Source organism: Mus musculus, chromosome 3, assembly GCF_000001635.26.
Source record: "Mus musculus strain C57BL/6J chromosome 3, GRCm38.p6 C57BL/6J".
In the NCBI taxonomy this organism is placed as follows: Eukaryota; Metazoa; Chordata; class Mammalia; order Rodentia; family Muridae; genus Mus; species Mus musculus.
The window spans coordinates 138,458,522-138,478,102 of record NC_000069.6 but is presented as its reverse complement, the minus strand read 5'-3'; the positions used below and the strand labels follow the sequence as shown (position 1 = coordinate 138,478,102).

The 19,581-nt window shown below is 41.9% G+C and overlaps 1 protein-coding gene across 1 annotated transcript in view; it reads left to right on the top strand.

The window, feature by feature from the left end:
* The window catches only part of Metap1 (methionyl aminopeptidase 1), a 30,423-nt gene extending 11,280 nt beyond the window's left edge, over window positions 1–19,143 (top strand). Inside the window, exons 5-11 of the mRNA NM_175224.4 lie at window positions 3,025–3,116; window positions 4,116–4,199; window positions 5,814–5,952; window positions 9,138–9,269; window positions 11,736–11,879; window positions 15,673–15,738; window positions 17,603–19,143. Coding sequence (NP_780433.1) covers window positions 3,025–3,116; window positions 4,116–4,199; window positions 5,814–5,952; window positions 9,138–9,269; window positions 11,736–11,879; window positions 15,673–15,738; window positions 17,603–17,766 — 821 coding nt within the window. The 3' untranslated portion in view covers window positions 17,767–19,143. The remainder of the gene's footprint in view (window positions 1–3,024; window positions 3,117–4,115; window positions 4,200–5,813; window positions 5,953–9,137; window positions 9,270–11,735; window positions 11,880–15,672; window positions 15,739–17,602) is intronic.
* Window positions 19,144–19,581: the final 438 nt, after the last annotated feature.

Genomic DNA, 19,581 nt, shown 5'->3' with positions numbered 1-19,581 from the left:
GGCTGGCCTCACATGTAGTCTCCTTCTGTCTCAGCCTCCTGAGTGTGGGATTAAATGTCTCTGTCACCGTATGCACCTAGTGCGCCTGTGTATATGTTTAGTGAGCTGCCTGGCTCTTTAGACTCATGGAGCCATATTATATTTCTATATATAATCTCAAAATTTTGTTAAATTCATTGTAGATAAATATAAGGAGAAGGCAGTAGGAATGATAGAATAATGTGGACATTTGTAATTTTACTCTCTTTTGAGTATAGTAATAACTTATATTAAAGAAATACCTTTAATAGAATAGTGCTCTGCATTAAGGTCTGCTCTGTAGAGGTAGCTGCTTTAAGAGCACGCCTTAGATACTGTGAATCCACATCAGGTCCAGCGCTGGTTATATGCAGAGTGAACACACCACATATACCTTTTACAGTCTAGTTTTCTTTTATTGTGAGTCTATTGCCTTGGATGTATTCCATTTGAGTTCGTGTAAGTTCTTTGGTTCTGTAATTTTAATTTCATTGTGTGGGTGTATCATAATTATCAACTAGGCTCCTACTAATGAGTGGTTAGATTAGACTATTTGCAGGGTTTTGCTTCTGTGAATTTGATTGCAGTTTCTATTTTTCTATTTTCTATTATTCTATTTTATTCTATTTTCTATTTTTTATTTTGAGATTCTAGAAATTTCAAAGATTTTGCCAGTTATTACTCTGATTAAAAACGTGAGCACACTTCTCTGATAGAAAATAGACTAAGATTGGAATGATTCTGTGAGGCCCAGCGGGGTCCCTGTGCGAGGGTGACACACCCTTCCTCAGTGGTCCAGTTGAGAAAAGCGAACGGGAGAATTGGCTTCTCCCCCTTTGTCTCCACATTGTTTGCTGTCAAGCTTTACTGGTCTTTATAAACCTGAAAGTTGAAACATTATATATATTTTTTGTAGCTTGCAACTTTGAATTATAAGGTTTAACATCTTTTCATGTATTAAAAGTCATATTTCCTATCCTTTTGAGTGTCTGTTCATATTTGTATCTTCTTTTTCCATTAGACTACTAGATCCCCCAATTTCTAAAATATTCATTGTACATTAACAATGACATATAGGATAGAAATGTTTTCTCCTCAGCTGAACACTATTTTGTCATTATATAATGACATACTTTCAGTGTTTGTGTGTGTAGTAAGATAAATGTGACTTGTATTATTGTATTTAATTCTTACACGTCTTTGGTGGTATTTGGTTAATTATGTGCCACGGCCAAACTTGGCCATTAGAAATGTGTTCATATGTATATGCCTTGTTCCTGTCACCTTTGCCTTTTTTCAGAATTTTCCGGAGTATTGTATGTTTCTTTTACTGTATTAAGTTTAAAATAAGCTTGTCTTGATTTCTAAAACTATCTTGTTGGCATTTTAAATTAACTAATAATATAGATTAATTTTGGAAGAATTAATATCTTGTGTTTTGTTCAAGAATAGGGTATGCTTTCTGTTTTATTAACCTTTTGTGTATTACAGTGGCATTTTCAGAGTTCTGTTTTGAAGCTCTTATTTTTATATTTGTTCTGGGTATTTTAGTGGGTTTAGCTTGTTTGTACTCTGGTAAAGTTCCTGATTTTGACATCTTACCTGCTAGCGTGGAAAACGATCCTTTCATCCATATGCCAGGCGCTTCTTTTCTCCTTGGTCTGCGTGTAAGACCTGAGATGGATGAAGCTTGGATCTTTTTCCTTTCAGTTTTATGGTTTTGTTCTTTCTAGTATAGCCAGAATAGCATTGTGCCACCTAATAATCATTCTATGATGTTCATCTTGATTTGACGTTTATACTTTAAGGTGGTAGCTGTCCATGTTATGAGGATTATCATTCTGGATAGTCATTCATTTTCTAGTATTGAATTAATAGCCCTATCTTTTGATGTGAATCAGGCTGGGGAGCTAGCCGAGTGGTTAGCAGCGCTCTCAGCCCTGTGGCTCCTGTTTCAGGGATGCAGTCCTCTCCCTGGCCTGCACGCGCTAGCTCACACGGGTGGCACACACAGAAAAAACTGCAGAAACATTTGTTTGCGCATTTTTTATTTCAGAGAATGCAAATAGGGTTGATTTGTTTCACACCCACCGCACCAAGATTTTGAAATAGTTGCTGTGTTGACTGTTTCTTTTAAGTTTATATAAAACTTAAATTAGTGTAGACTAATTTCATTAATGAAGATTATTTGGGCAGTATCTCCCAAACTTTTATTATGACCCGAGTGAGAAACGGGCTTTATGCCACGATCTCTGTGCATAAGAACCAGTAATCCGATACTTCACAGCAGTATTTACCTGGGCTGCATATTATAGAATCTGATACTTGGCTTCCTGTTTCACTTTTCAGATGGGAGGTACAGCTACTAAAAGTCATAAGCTAGGTTGGAGAGATGGCTCAGTGGTTAAAAGAGTACTGCTGCTCTTCTAGAGGACCCAGGTTCAATTCCTAGCACCCCCGTGATAGCTCACAGCCTCCTCTAAGTTCCAGGGGACCAGATGCCCTCTTCTGGTCCTCATGGCCACAAGGCATGCGTGTGGAATATCTGTACACATGAAACTAAAAGAAAAAAAAGCAAAAAATCCTTAGGATTTTGAGTAGTTTGAGTGGCATTGACTGGTTCTGGTTTTACAGCATCACTATAGTCGATTAGTTGTTGGTGTGTAAAGGCATCGTGAAAACAGGCCATGAAACCAGTGCCACTGTGCTGTGCTTGTCGAACGCGTTAGTTACCGAGTCCAGCAGTGTGCTGCCTGCATGTAGGAAGTACTCTGTAGACAGTCAGTGATTCCTAGAGGAACTTTTAGACAGTTTTTTTTCTTTATAATTTCTTTTATTTCCTTTTTGTGTTGAAAACACTAAGAAAATAAACTACCATGCCCCCAGCACCCCATATAAACTAGTACTGTGCATAGGAGTCAGCCGTTGCCACCTTCAGTGAATAATGTGCTGCGGAATTGTACTCCTGTGTGTGGTGCGGTGTTACTCACGCATTCTCCATTCCAGGAATGTCTGAATCGGAGCAGGCTCTTAAAGGTACCTCTCAGATTAAGTTACTCTCATCTGAAGATATAGAAGGGATGCGACTCGTGTGTAGGGTAAGATTTACTTTTTCCTCACGGGTAGGACAGGGTTAAGAGCACAGACTCCCCATCCCTTCTTACTTTCAAAACATCTTTTTATATTTAAGTAATCAATTTTAATATAAAGCTAACAGCAGGTCATCTGTAGTCATTTTCTTTGATCAACTTGGTATTGTTTGTTTGCATAAACATTTACTGAACTGAAAAGATTGAAGGATGAGCATGGCTTTACTCTGCCCTCGAGCTGGCAGTGTAACTATTATTATTATTATTATTACGATTTTATTTGCTTGTATTTTGAAGGGTCTCTCTCTGTAGCCCCAGCTATCTTGGAACTCACTGTGTAGACCAGGCTATCCTTGAACTCAGATCTAACCTGCCTCTGCCTCATGAGTGCTGGGATCAAAGGCGAGCACCACTGTGACTCCTGGCTTTCTTGTTTTTCTTTTTGCAGCATTATTTTTAAAGAGTGAACTTTTTATGATACTTGTCATTCTGTATTTACAAATGTTGTAGCACAGGACAGAGTGCAAGGCTCCCACAGGTTAGACTAAAGTCTTAGGAGATACTGTGTTGGAGTCTGGAGGGGTGGCTGGGCTAGATAGCTGGAATCACGGGTATATATTTTTTCTAAAGAAGAAAAGCCTTAGATGCTGACTTGGGCCTTTTGTGTAGTGTTTGAAAAGTGATTTAATGCTAATTATTTGGAGAATTTTATATTTTTTCACTTGCCTTGATTTTTCTGAGGAAATCACTGTTTCCCTTCATGCTCCCCATTCTAGAAATGTCAGATTAGACCTTTGTCAGTTGATTATAAGTTTATTTATTACAAAGTCTGTTTATCCCAACTTTTATATAAATTTGTTTTTATATTTATATATTTCTAACATTAAATATTGCATACAAAATGATATCAGATGGTTTCATTTGATTGATTTTTCACAAAATCAAAGAGAGTACAGTGTATAGGTTCTGTTTGATTTCATCTTGAGTGTACTTAGTTTTCCTTTCCAGCTTGCCAGAGAAGTTTTGGACATTGCTGCTGGGATGATTAAAGCGGGTGTAACTACTGAAGAGATCGACCACGCTGTACACTTAGTAAGAACTTTACTTTCTTATTTCAGGAGCTTCAGATTATTAGATTACTTAAACTTCATTTTATAATGCCCAGAATAACTTTTAAACTAATTTAAAAGCTTATTTTTGCATTGTTTTAAGTATGGTTAGCATTTTTATAGCTTTTATATTGCTAAGTACATTCTGACAATTGCAATTGACTCAAAATAACTTTTGAGTTTGTATGGAAATGCTTGTATTCTTTATTCCTTGCTACTGTTAGCTAGTTGGGAGTACTTAGTGCAAGTGAGTGATCACAGTGATGGTTTAAAGTATATGGGAGGACGTGTGTGGCTTCTGTGCAAACATTGCACTGGCAAGGACTGGAGTGTCTGTAGATCGTGATAGCAGCCTGAGGTAGGTTTTGATTTGGGTACTGTATATAATAATATACCACAAGTCGGCATTTTGAGCACTTCGCGTGTGGGTCAGGTACCTTCACATTTAGTCATTTGATGTCTCCAGCATCCTCCCGAAGTAGGTGCTACTGTCACCTCCACTTTATAATTATCCAAGGTCATGTGACTTACAGAGGATGGAATCTGTGATACGATAACTGGAGAAGTACACCCACATCAGGGAAGCACCGGAGGGCTGCAGTTGTTTTCGGTGAGAGTATTTTCTACCTGAGGGAACTTCAGATAGACTTAAGGTAGAACTTTAAGTAGACTAACTACTTAAAGATTTCTAGAAGTAGTGGAATTGCTAGTAGAATGATGGACTGTTCCACAGTTAGTATGTTTTTTGTTTTTGTTTTTTTGATACAGTGTTTCTCTGTGTAGCCCTTGCTTTCCTGGAACTCACTCTGTAGACCAGGTTGACCTCTGCCTCCCAAGTGCTGGGATTAAAGGCATGTGCCACCATGCCTGGCCACAGTTGGTGTTTTGTACAGCTGTTAGAATGTTTCTAGACTGAACACCACAGTAGAAGGACACAGAACTCAGAGTACACTGATGGCTGCCATGGGAAGACTCAGACAGCTGTTTCCTAAGTCCACGGGATGTAGCCATAGCAGAAGTTGCAGTGGGTACTTTGCCATTTCTTAATTACATACGTACTTACTTTTTCTTTGTGTGGATGTAGTGACCTTAATATAAGAGGCTGCTGAAAGTGCCTGAAAATGTTTCACAAGCAGTAGCTACGTTAGAGTAGAATCTTCATATGACATTTGTATATATTTGTATTATGTCAGTTTGATTCTCTTTTGCATGAAAACCAGTAGACTGGTTTGCATACAGTGTATTTAATTGGCATATAGTGTACTAGACACTGAAAAAGATACTGTCTGCCAGCTAGGCATGCTCTCATCATATGCCTATAGTCCCAGTTTCTTGGCCTGTAAGATCTAAAGAAAGCCTGGGGCAGCAACATGGTGTGTGTGTGTGTGTGTGTGTATTCGTTCAATTCATGCACAAACACATGCACACACATACTTATAACTATACACCTATCAATATTCCCAAGTAAGATATAATATCAGATCTTTATAGTAGCATCTATCACAAAATTCTTTAGATTTTGATCTGATTCATTGCATATATAATTTTTCTTTTTGTAGATTCCAAATTATTTTCTCTGTATTTTCATCTACTACAGGCATGCATTGCAAGAAATTGCTATCCTTCTCCCCTGAATTACTATAACTTCCCAAAGTCTTGTTGTACCTCAGTGAATGAAGTCATCTGCCATGGGATTCCAGACAGGCGGCCTTTGCAAGAAGGTGATATTGTTAATGGTAAGAAATGTGTGTGACATTTGTCATTGTGAGCAAAAAACCCCCACATTTCAGAAGTCTGTTAAGTGGTTTCTGTTTTCTTGACTTGAGCTTTTTCTGTTTAAAACTCAGGTGTTGCTCAAAATTGAAGGAACTCTTCTTTTCCTTTTCCTTCCCCCCTCCTTCCCTTACTCTTTCCTTCCTTCTTTCCTTCCTCTCTCTTTCTTATTTACTGTGTTTATTTACTTTTTAATTTATTTACTTATTCCTGTCTGTCTGTCTGTCTGTCTGCCTGCTTATCTACCTACTTACTTATCTATCTGTCAGTCATCTGAGACAGGGTCTGTCTGTCCTGGAACTGACTTTGTAGACCAGGTTGGCCTCAAACTCAGAACAGAGATCTGCCTGCTTCTGTCCCACCAGGTGCTGGAATTAAAGATACCCAACACCACCGCCCAGAAGGAGACCTATTTTTAATGATTGTATTTGTGTTACCTTCAGCATATATGTACTATGCATTCTATACAACCTGTATTTCTTCACAGCCTATTTTACGTGTGATTGATAAGTATGCAGAAGATGTTAATGTAGAAGTAATAGTGAGCTTGTTACATAATTTTTTCTTTTACCAACATTTACTAATGATTATGAAGAGATCAGGGTAGGTTTTCAGGAGAGATTTTGGGAGCCCCTTAGTTGTAATTCATAAAGACCATAAGTAAAGGGAAAAACTCCCACAGCAGTGCCTTTTAAAAATGGAGTGGCTTTGGCCTCCTGTCCTCTGCTGTCCTGGAAACAGTGCCTGTGTGGAGGAACCACAGTAGCAGTCCCTTTGGGACTGAGTGAGTCAGAGAAGGACTCTCCCCTAGAGGAAAGTGATACACAGTCCTACTCAGCAGGGATGTGCTCTGCTGCAGTAGTAACGCTGCAGAGGTTATGGGAGTAACCGCCACCTTGACTTGATTTAAGAAACTCATTGATGATACTGTTACAGGGTCAAAAAGCCATGGCTGCCCAAGTCAGGCCACAGGGGAGGACCTGATTCTCCCATTCTGCTAAAGGGACAGTAAGTAACAAATGGTACCGTAGGTTCTTATCTTTCCACCACAGATTAGTACAGCTCTCAACTCTCAGCAGGGACGCTTCTTTTTGTAGTAGGTGGGGATTAATGTAGAGACTCATAACTAGCCAACGTGCAGAGAAATATGAGATGGGGTGCCTAGCTTTAAATGGGATTTCTATATCACACCATCATCCCCTCACCCCATCCTTGCCTGGGCTTAGGGGTCATTTCAGAAGAGGGGGCAGAAAGCTCCCAAGAGTCAGAGGTTGTAGACTTCTGCAGTGAAGCAGCTTTGACTGGATGTGACAGGGACATGAATTCATAGCACCCGTGTCCATACAAACTTTACGAAATCAAGTCACAAAATTCCAGCAACAGGGCGAGGGCAGGGCTCAGGACAAGGGCAGGGCTCAGGACCTCCACCTTAACTGAGGAGCATCCCTGGCTTCTGAGGGAGGGAGGGAGAGGCAGGAATGTGGTCCTTGAGATGTTCCTCATACTCCAGGGGAGTCAGTCCTTCACCCATGCGTGTACAGGGCACTAAGAGGACTGACTCTGTGTTTAAAACCAGCACAGCGTTGGGAATGGAAGACACGAAGGAATAGAGCACCGATTTAATCAAAACACATTATATTCATGTGTGAAGTTATCAAACAATTAAAAAAAAAATGGTAGGTTTCCCCCCAGATGTAGTTGTATGCATATAGTGTATAATGTATGTATGTATATAATCCAACTTATATGTTGAAATGTTTCTAATGTAAAACTTGCATGCATATGACTATATTCTTGTATGTATTCACCTGTACATACTTAATGTGCATACCAGAGGTTAACGTTGGGTGTTTTCCTCCCACTCTCCATACATTTTTTTTGAGGGCGCTCTCAGTTAGCCTGGAGCTTAAGTAGATTGCTGGCCTATGCACCCCCAGGGCTGGGGTCCCAGGCATGTGCGCCACACCTGGCTTTATTTACATGGACGCTGGGGCAGGAACTCGGGGCCTCACTCTCTCAGAAAGCATGTTCTCTGTGGAGCTTCTACATGAGCTTTTATTAGTAATGAACTAGTGTTTCTAGGACCCAGATAGGCAAAAATCCAAATGCACAGATTGGATAGATTAAATATAATACTGTCTCTATTATAGTTGTTATTGACTTAGTTAGGGTTCTTGTTTATAAACATTTCATAAGTTTTTGATAACCAACCTCCTTCCTTCCTTCCTTCCTTCCTTTCTTCCTTCTTTCCTTCCTTCCTTCCTTCCTTCCTTCCTTCCTTCCTTCCTTCCTTCCTTCCTTCCTTCCTTCCTTCTGTCTCACTGGCCTTGAACTCACAGAGACCCTCGTGACTCGGTCTCCCCGTATGGCATTAAAGGCGCGCACAGCGCGTGGCACAGCGCATATTGCAGGGATGGATGGTCTGCTCTGCAGTGTTTGATGTTGCCTGGATTTTGTAATGTGAAGATACTTATTCAGTGTGTTCTCTACATAGATGCGTAGTTTATTGTAGTGACACGATGGTGTCTTTATTTTAAGCCTGGGATGAAGATGGATGAAAGACAAATAGGGTTTTTTTAAAAATTTATTTATTTTATGTATATGAGTACACTGTAGCTGTCTTCAGACACACCAGAAGAGGGACATGGGATCCCATTACAGATGGTTGTGAGCCGCCATGTGGTTCCTGGGAATTGAACTCAGAACCTCTGGAAGAGCAGTCAGTGCTCTTAACTGCTGAGCCATCTCTCCAGCCCCAGGGTTTTTAAAAATAAACTAGAACAAGGTAAACTTTGCTCTTGTGTCCCAGGTGGAGGAAGAGTGAGCTGAAGATAAGTGGAAATGTTTTCTGTTTCAGAGCTTAGTGGACTCATTGGTTCAGTGTCACTAACCGGGTTATTTCTCTGCACAGCTGTCTTCTGTGTAATAGTCTCTGCCTCAGAGGACTTCATGGCTGGCCTCGAGCCCTGGTCTGCCCTGTGCGGCAGGGCCATGTTCCTGCTCTCTACAGTTAGTTCAGCCTGTTCTCCCTGTCACTGGGGAGGTTGAGACTGCAGATGGCACTAGGTTCATTCCATTGCATGAGGATGTCATGCTTGACTAAGATGTAAGTGGACATGGGCTTCATCTCTGCCTTTTCTTCCTCCAGTGGACATCACTCTTTATCGAAATGGTTACCATGGGGATCTAAATGAGACCTTTTTCGTTGGCGATGTGGATGAAGGAGCACGGAAACTTGTTCAGACTACATATGAGTGCCTGATGCAAGCCATCGATGCAGGTCAGCCCAGCTGCGGCACCACCGCGCTGCAGTGCACCACGGGCTACCAGTGTTCAGTGCCAAAAGTCAACTTTGATTTGACGTTTAGATCCTTTCCACTTTCATTGTTCTCACAGGGAAAACAGGATAAGGGTTTGGGAGGATGGGATGGAGCCTTCTTTATGATTGCCTCTCCTGTTGCTTTTCATAGCTCTTTACTGCAGTATCCTTAGTACTTTTAGGGTCTTTCCTCTTTTTACTCTTCTCTAAACTGTATACAGGTAGTGCCTATGTTTAGTTAGGGTTAGAATCTTATGTTCAATCTGTCGCTTTCTTTCTTTTTTTTTTTTTTTTAATTTCATGTGTACTGGTGTTTTAACCTGCGTGTGTATGTGTGAGGGTATTGATTCTCTAGAACTGGAGTTACGTTTGTGGGTTGCCACATGGGAGCTGGGAATCAAACCTGGGTCTTCTGGAAGAGCAAGTAGCCAGTGCGCTTCATCACCAAGCCTCTCTCCAGCTCCTGCTCGATACCTCTGGCTTTCCTATTTTTTTACACTAATACCTTCCAGATTAGCCTATTTACCTGAATATGAGTTTATATATATATAGTTGTACCTCCTTTAAAACACTTTTAAAATTAGATCTATGTATGTGTGCACATGGGCACATAAGCCTCTGTATGCCTGTGGGCATCAGAAGACAACTTGTGGGTCCCTTCCTGTCACTTGGGCAGTGTGGGTGGAGCGTGGCGGTGCGTGCTCCTGCCCAGTGGAGAGTATCTGCAGGGCCTGTGCACGCTGGGCAGCACTTCACCTCGGCTTATCAGCGCTGTCGCCTTTTTTACCACATTCTCTTAGATTATGGGTATCAGGATTGTATAGTGTTATTCTGGACACTGGTGGTCTCCTGCTACTACAGTAGTGCATATAAGTGCATTTTTCTAGGATCTTTCTCAGGCTGTGTTCTATAAATGCTTGTCCTGGCCTTTTTTGGTTGTTTTTGGGGATGGCAGAATAGGAAAGGCTTGTGGAGACTACTGATAAAAGGGTAATTTGGGAGCAATTTTCCAGAAAGTTCCACAGCCTTTGAAATTTTATATTTGGTGTGTTATCCTTCTCACCACACACTATATCCAGGAAAACTCTGACCTGTCATCAGCAGAGTATTGAATAGAGTGGGATTCTTTGACAAAGGCATGGGTACGCCTAATAACACTGATCTGTTTTGATTGTTTTCAGTGTACTAATTGAGATACAAGAAAAGATGAAGCTTTTACTGAGTCACATAAAGGCTACATGGGTTATCTTTACAAGATAAAGATTATAAGTCTTAGTGTGGGGACATTTCCTCCCCCCAAGTCTAGTAACTGTTGATTACTTAAAAACTTCAGAATTTTAGGTGAGAAGAACTTTAATATTTTCATTTGTGAGAACTTCAGTTTTCCATTATTTTTAAGGTTTTTAACCAAATAATTTGTTCATAAATGTTGACTGAAATATCCCTGAGGCTGGTTCCTCAGACATGTAGGTGTATTATTAATCATAGGGGAAGATTTGTATCCTTTAGGGGAGCTTTGCTGGAACCTCTGGATGAGGTAGCTTAGTGAACGGCAGAAGAGAGTGGAGGGTGTGGAAGAAGGAAGCTCTCTCTGTGTCTGTCTGCTCTCACCTAGCTAGGAAGCCATTCCTTCACTGGTGTTAGAGTCTACTACCTCTTTGGGGTTCTAGCATGCACTGAAAACCAGCTGAGACATCCAGTCATTCTTGGACCTTTTTTTTTTTTTTTTAAGATTTATTTATTTATTATATGTAAGTACACTGTAGCTGTCTTCTGACACACCAGAAGAGGGAGTCAGATCTTGTTACAGATGGTTGTGAGTCACCATGTGGTTGCTGGAATTTGAACTCAGGACCTTTGGAAGAGCAATCGGGTGCTCTTACCTGCTGAGCCATCTCACCAGCCCCATTCTTGCACCTTTTGTTGGTAGACATTCATAATTGGACTAGCTGAACCACAGCCTGTTAACTGTTTTAATAAGTCCCTATCTTTGTGTGTGTGTGTGTGTCTGTGTGTGTGTCTGTCTGTCTGTCTGTCTGTCTGTCTGTCTGTCTCTGTCTCTGTCTGTGTCTGTGTGTAAGTAAGTTCTGTTCATCTGGAGGATCCTGGCTATATGCCCTTTGTGAAAAAGGATTTTTAAAAAATTATGTTTTCCATTCAATTGTTTAGTGTTTGTTCTTAGAGAAAACAAAAGGTGTTTTCCTTGACCCTCTGGTGTTCTCCTTTTTTTGCGTTAAGGATATATTCCTGTGAAGGATATATTCCTGATTTTGAGTCAGCTTTGTCATTTCCTGGCCATCTGGATTTCCCTGGGCCTTCATTGTAGATTGAGGCGTGAAGGAATAGTTTCACCAAGATCCTTGCCACAAGGAAGCCAACTGTTCTGTTAATCTGCCCTTCCTCACAGGTATTTCCTCTTCCTTTCAGTGAAGCCTGGTGTTCGATACAGAGAACTGGGAAACATCATTCAGAAACACGCCCAAGCAAATGGATTCTCAGTTGTTCGAAGCTATTGTGGGCATGGGATCCACAAACTTTTCCATACAGCCCCCAATGTCCCGCACTATGCCAGTGAGTGCTGTCCAAATACTCGGTTATTTCTATTTATGAACATTACTCAAGTCAGGGTCTTCGGCATGGTATTCACTGAAGTAATGATAAGCTGTGAGTGTCCCTTCCCCTCTGATGTTACTGTATAAACACAGGTCAAGCTGAAGTCTTTCTCACATGACAGTCTAAAGTAGGTGGCCTTCAACTCATCTCTTCAGGTCACCCTGGGATTGTCTCTTAGTCAACAGGTAGTATGTCAGGAGAGGAGGTGCTTAGAGTTTTAGTCGGCTATCTCGGGCCTGGCATAAGCCACCTGTGTTTGTTTCTATTTGCAGGACTTCAGTGCTTAATCGCATCTGACTGCAAGGGAAGGAAACAGGAAGGGTAATCTAGTTGAGTCCTTTTGGGGACGTGTAAATTGATTTTGGCAGCCAGTACACAGTCTTCCTATAAGTTCTGTGATTTCTTTGGTGAAATAGTTCATCTTCCTGGTTTGCTGGGAGTTGTTGTTATTGACTGGTGTAATAAAGGAGAACCAGGTACTTACTGCAAGTTGAGAGCGGTAGAAGAAAAGCACAGGAAGTCGGTCTGAGATGTTGGTGTTCCAGCCGTTTGCGGGAGTGTGTCTGTCATCCGTGTTGTATATGTGTGTGCACTTGCACACACATATACACACATATACACACATATTACACACATCCTTCCTCTGTGTCTCAGAACTTGGAGGAAAACACCCAGGATACCCTTGGGTTAAGTTCAGTTAAGTAGCCTCTGTAGTCTCCGAGTCGGCTGGAGGTTGCTTTGAGGGCCAGGAACAGGTAGTGTGAGGAAGAGAAGGTACCCAGAGAGACAGGAAGCTTTAAAGGCGCTCTTACCTAGACGTGACACCACAGTTGAGACTTTGAACCCACAGCAACTGTGACTGTTCACATGGGCTCTGAGGAAGCTAGGGAAAGAGAAACAAAGGCAGGGAGGGACTAATTGGGAAGCAGAAGAGAAAGTCTAGTGGGCCGAGTCTGATCACAGTGCATCGTATAGAGGTGCGGTACTGTTGTAACGTAAAATAGGAAAAATGTACACACACACACACACACACACACACACACACACACACACAAATAAATGCCACAGAGTTGGTAATTTGGGAAGACTGGATTGGCATAGGTGTCTAGGTTGTCTTATGGAAACTATTCAGTGTAGCCGGTCTCAAGGGCACTGATGCTGTGGCCAGCTGTGTCCTAGGTGCATGACGATGAAGAAGTAAAATGAGAGGAAGCCCCTGGCAGAGGCTGGAGTGCTGCTGTGGTACAGCGTGTGGGGTGTCAGTCGGCACTCACTTGTTAACCACATCATTGCAGGAACATTGGAAACATAGCAGCTGTGTCTGTTAACCCTGAAGTAGCCTGCGTGCCTTTCTGTCCATTCTCAGTCAGGGCTGAGGCGCTGCTCACCAGGAGCGCCGTGAGACTGCAGAGAAGGAAGTTGTCTTTCTCAAACGGGTTGAAGTGTGGGTTAATAAGGCTGAAGATGGTGACATTCGGGGGAGCAGGCGAGTCAGTGCTGGTGCAGCAGAGACATCCGTTTCCTGTTAGCACATTTACTTAATGGACGAAGAAACCGGCCTGGAGGCACGGTCAGTGGCTGCTCTTCCAGAGGGCCCAAGTGGGCCTCGGGAGTTGATGCCTTCTTCTGGCCTCCACAAACACTGGACACATACATGCTACACAGACAGACATGTAGGCAAAATGCCCATATACATAAAATAGAAATAAAATTATAAGAAAAAAATTTTAAAAGGAAACCGAAACAGGAGGCAGTATATTATGTCTCTCATTTGGTGAATTTCCAAGTCGCCATGGTAGGAATGGGGGTGCCTGCACCTCCATGTGCATGTGCTCTGAGACTGCTGTAGACATTACAGGCTGCTGTAAGTTTTCTTGTTTTTTGTTTTGTTTATCGAGACAGGGTCTTTCTGTGTAGCCCTGGCTGTCCTGGAACTCACTCTGTAGACCAGGCTGGCCTTCAGCTTGCCGAGATCCTCCTCCCTGGCCTCCCAAGTCTGCGGTTAAAGATGTGAGCCACTGTTCCCTGGCTCACGTTTTTAAAATTGACCTGTTGATCTGAGGCAGCCCTCAGATAACCTGTGTTTGTTAAGTGAGTTGTTAACAGAGCCGAAACGTTGATTCAGTTCTAGGACGTGAATAGTAGAAGTCAGACTGTTGAAACACAGTGGGAGTGGTAGAAGCAGGCTGGGGCGTAGTTTGTACATTAGCTGTGTCCTAGAGCAGGTAGCCTGTGGTGCAAGTACCTTAATACTGTAGCTGTGTTAAAGAAATCAGTGGGGCTTAATCCTGGAGCCTTTGGAACCCATTACACTTCATATGTCCTAATATTTAAAAGTTAGGTAAGTTATTGAGGTCCCTAATACCCACTGTTTTAGTTTTGAATTTTGCAGTGTTTTTTACATTAAAAGTCCATCTCTTGCTATGGCAGCATCAGATGGCCCAGATGTAGATCCCTTCTTAGAAGCATTTTGTCTTTGATAGACTGACTCCTTGTAAATCAGAAGTCTCAGGCCATTTTGAGAGAAAGTTCATATTATTGTAGAAAATCTGATTTTAAATTATAAATTATAAAATATATTGTAAAGTATAAACTAAATTATAAAAAACAATTTTTATAGTTTTTAATTGATTTATGCTTCCAGGGGTTGGTTCATGAGTTTAAGAACAGGATTTGGAGTTTTCAGTGAGTGTACTTTGGAAAGCGCAAGGCAGTGGGGACAGTGTGGCCAGCTGTCCACCAGGAAAGGGCCAGAGTGGAGGTGTGGGCGAGCTCCATCACACATAGACATTAACCTTTGCCCACCAAGCTGGAGTGTGCAGGTAGTGGCTGTACAGCTTGTGCCTGCTGCTGCTGCTGCTGCTGCAAAACCTTTAGCAGGAAGAGGCTTGTGCTTGCCCTCTGGTGGCCAGCCTGGGCAAAATGTTCATATAGCTGGTAACCAGCATCATTTTTAAAATACTTTACAAATTTAAATTTAAGCCAGTGGTCCATATTTGTCAGAGTCTTTCAAAAAGACTTTCCCTAGGTTTAAATTCTGGCCTTTGGAAATGTAGCAGGACTGGACATGTCTCACGGTGGTCCTGAAAAATATTGTGAACTTGGACAAAGGCCAAAGTAAATTTAAAGTATAAAGTGCTATTTTTTTCAGATAGAAATGTCTCCTCATTTAAACAAATTGCTTACTATGCACAGTTTTATCTCCATTTTGATAAGATTGCTTATAAACCTTTGTTTCTGTAGTATGTACTCTGTTATACAAATATACTCCACTTTCCCAAAGAGGTGAGAAGTTTCCAGTATATGATACATGTCACTCAAACTTCCATAAGTGGATGGGTGATGGATTTTGGGATTCTGTTTGACAATCAGTAACACCTCTAACATGCCCTCCTCCCAGTGGTGGGAACTAAGATATTATATTCTCTGCTACACCCAGCAGTGCTTGCCTTTTCTAATCTGCATTAGCACAAAATATTGTGAATTCATGTTAATTAATGATGGTGATTGTATCTGAAGCCTATGGGCATCCCTGTATTTTATTGTAGAAAGCATGGGCCAAGAGTAAACTGACTGCCAGCAGCGGTTATGGGTGATAGCCTTTGTGCTGAGTGACAGACTGGAAGAATTGGGAGAGTAATGGAGGGAACTACTGGATATGTTAATCCTGTGTGACTAAACAGTGAGCTGTTTAGTTCAATGCCCATTGTTGGGTTTGATGTCTTTTGAGACATTTTTCTTTTAATTTCAGAAAATAAAGCAGTTGGTGTGATGAAGTCGGGTCATGTGTTTACAATTGAGCCAATGATTTGTGAAGGTGAGTATATGTGTTTCAAATACTCTATTTGTGTCTTAGAGTTTAATGGCTGTAAAGAGGCCCCATGACCACAGCAACTGTTATAAGGAAAACATTTAATTGGGGTTGGCTTATAGTTTCAGAGTCTTAGTCCATTATTGTCATGTCAGGGAACATGACAGACATGGTGCTAGAGAAGGAGCGGAGAGTTCCACAATCATTCTGGCAGGCAGCAGGAAGAGAAAGACACTGGGCCTGCGTTGAACATTTGAAACCTCAGAGCCCACCCCTCGTGACACACTTCCTCCAACAAGGCCACACCTACTTCATGTACTACTCCTAGTAGTGCCATTCCCTGGGGACCAATTAGTCAAACACATGAGTCTATAGGGGCCACTCATTTTCAAACCACCAGAGTTTATAACATTTCTTTTTTCCTTTAAATTTTTATGTATCCAATTTTTGCAAGTGCACACATTGGATATAGAGGGTGGAGCATGTGTGGAGGTTGGTTCTCTTTATATCTGGTTACTCATCAGATCAGTAGTAACTGGTTCTGTTTTCTTCCTTTTGCTTCATTCTCCCTATTGCACTCGCTTGGTAATGTGTAGAGAATTGAACATCCTAAGGGTTTCTAACAAGATGACACGTTTTACATGGTGATTCCTAAAGATCTTATCAAATGATGAGTGGTAGTAGGGAGATCCTACGTTAGCCTCTGTTGAAGTTCTTGATTGATGTAGGAGGGTGAAGAGGAGACACACAGTTATATAAGTTAATTCCATTTTGGGGAAGATGTTAGAAGAGGACATCCTTGTAGAGTAATTTGGCCTAGGTCACACAGTGGCTTATGTGGCAACATTTACCAGACTGATGAGCCATCTGGCCCTACAGTCAGCACTCCAGTCTTGTAGTTTGACGCTGCATCCCAAGGAAGCACATCACAGACACTAGTCTCTGGTAGCTAGTCTCATGATCCTCTGATGGCACGGGCTATAATGGTGGGCATTTATCAGATTATAACTGGGAAATACTTGTGCTAGTTCTTCACTGGGTTTAAGCAGGGCAGCATGTCCGGGTTGCTGGCCAGCGTGCCCTGAGCCCTCTGTTGAAGCACGCCCTTTCCAGGTCCTCCAGGTGTGAATAATTAGTGACCAGAGGTCAACCTCACGGTATGTTTCTCAGGAGCCCTCTACTTTGTTTTTGAAATTTGTCTCTCACTGGGACATGAGGTTTGCCAATTAGGCTAGGCTGGCTGCCACCAAGCCCCAGAAGAGGTATCTGTCTGATACCCCAGAGCCTCCTGGCTGCTACCATGGGTGCTGGGTATGCAACTCAGACCCTCGTGCTCTGCCAGGGGCTATCTTCTCATTTTGTTAGCCCTCAAAAACCCTGTTTTTCTTTGCCACGATTTCTTTGGTTATAAGGATTTTATAGTATAATCTGTTGTAGCCTCTAGCTGTATGCCTATTAATTATTTACAATTCAGGAGTGACACGCAACAGCAGTCCGGAAACTCATGTTCACTTTGTAAACTGGGACAGTTGAGTCCGTTATTCTGGAAAGTTGCCAGTTGTACATTTCTGCTCTACAGAAACATTCTACACTTTTGTGGGAGGAGTTTCCATGTGTTTGCTGAAAGGAAGTCTGATACCTTTATTTTAGAAATGCCATCTTGATTTGATAGTGAGATACACATGAGGAAATTCAGACATTACTTCATTAGTGCTGCAGATGGGATGAAGTTGGAAAGGCCTCAGCTAGACAAAAGTGTTAGAGGGTCTTTATGCGCGTTTGACGGCTTAGTTCCTCTGGATCTGTACTTACCTAGCATCTGTTTAGGAATGTGAGTGGCAGAACTAAGTAACTATTTTCGCTTGTTCAGGTGGATGGCAGGATGAGACTTGGCCAGATGGCTGGACTGCAGTGACGAGGGACGGGAAGCGATCTGCTCAGTTTGAGCACACCCTGCTGGTCACGGACACTGGCTGTGAAATTCTCACCCGGAGACTCGATAGCTCTCGGCCTCATTTCATGTCCCAGTTTTAATTTCTCTCAAGATGCCTAACATACGAACACCATCTCGTACTGTGCATTTTATTGAAAGTATGGAAATGAAGTTTTTTTTTTTTAATCACTCGTTTTGTTTTGACTGTGGATAAGAATGGACTACAGCATTTGGTGTGTGTCCTCAAGAGCTTTTGGGTCTGAAAGCTGAGAAGAATAAAGGAAACATTGCTTACTTCCTTCCACCACTGGCCTCACCCCCTCAGTTTTCTGTACTGTGTTTTCTTCTTTGCCCCTTGAGCACTTTGACTTCAACCTGCACTCACTGCTTTGTCACTGCCAGACCAGCCACCAAGGGCCAGCTGCTTCCCAACAGAAGGTTGGAGATGAGAAATCTTGAAACTTTAGCAACATGTTGCTCCAGATTTTTACTATATATTGATATATATGGAAATATATATATGCATACATTTTAAATTCCATATACACGATTACTGAACACTATATGACCTTCGGTCTGGGTTGATTCTGCTTTGACAGGATATCTGCTCTCAGAAACGGATCCATAACTCGTTAGTGAGTGACTCCTAGTTAGGACCTGGTCTCCTCTCACCCCCATGCTGTTCATTTATCTTGTCTGTCTGCAGGGAAGACTCCGCGCAGTGTGGACTGTGTGTCAGTGAGTGAGACGTTGTCAGACTTTAAGGTCTGGTGTGTGCTGCAGGAAGTGGCCGGCAGCTGCGGGGTGGCTTTACAGAGCACTGCTGCTTTAGACCTCTCTTTGGTCAGGTGTGAAGCCCCCTTTTTTCAGACCCTTCTGATGTGAGGCTGCACCTCTGGAGCACTCAAGAGAAGAGGCAGTTGTCCTGTGGCAGAGGATGGGGGAGTTAAAAAATGTCCCCAGGTGTGTGCACAGTCACGGGTGGCTGTGGCTTTACCATTAGTAAACATAACAGAATGAGAAAGGAGCCTGTTGCGGTACTGTAAACACTCAGTATGCTGCTGCTATCCTGTATTGCAAATGCACCTCTCCTCGGTCGAGTTGAGAGTCTCATCAGAAATGACTAGGTTGCCCGGAATCTGTGCTCCTCGGTGGTGGTTCAAACACCAGAGGATAAAGTTGTCACAAGAGTATCCTTGATTGCTGGGTGTCTCATGACTTTTATAGTATAATTTGATACCACTGACACATACTTCAAGACATCTTTCCCAGAGTGCCTCAGACCTTATTGCTTTAAGAGAATGATGATAATGTTTTCATGACTTTATTTTAATGATTTAGTAAAGTGATTGAATCTGGTGTAGACTTCTGGGTGTGTGTGTGTTTAAAGTTTTTATCAAACTGTAATATTTGTGAATGGAATGCCTTGTAATATGAATGTTAATATAATATGTAAAGGGAGATTAAACGTTTGAATGATTATCCCACTTTTTCTAGTTGTATTTGTTGGGATTTCAGAGGGAATCGACGGGAATAAGGCTAATGTCACAGTCTAACCTCATTGCCATTGGAGCACCTTTTCAGGTCTATCATACCAGGATTGCATGGCGTTTAGTCCAGCAAAGTGCCAGCACCATTTGTGATGTAGCTGTATCAGGAGAGCTTTTAAGACCAAGAATGTGGCATATTTAGGGGAACATTTCATATTTTGACAGTAGAATTAGTAATGGAGGTGGGCTGGGTGTTCAGTTTATATCATCAGAAAATGAAGCTCCATGAACAAACCCCTGGTGTGGTTTTGTGAACAGATGGCCAGACATGCTGGTGGGAATGCTTCCCTTGGTATTTTAAAGCTCTGCGCTCTAGTCTAATCTTGAATTAATACGGGACTAAAAGTATTAGATTTAGTTTACAAA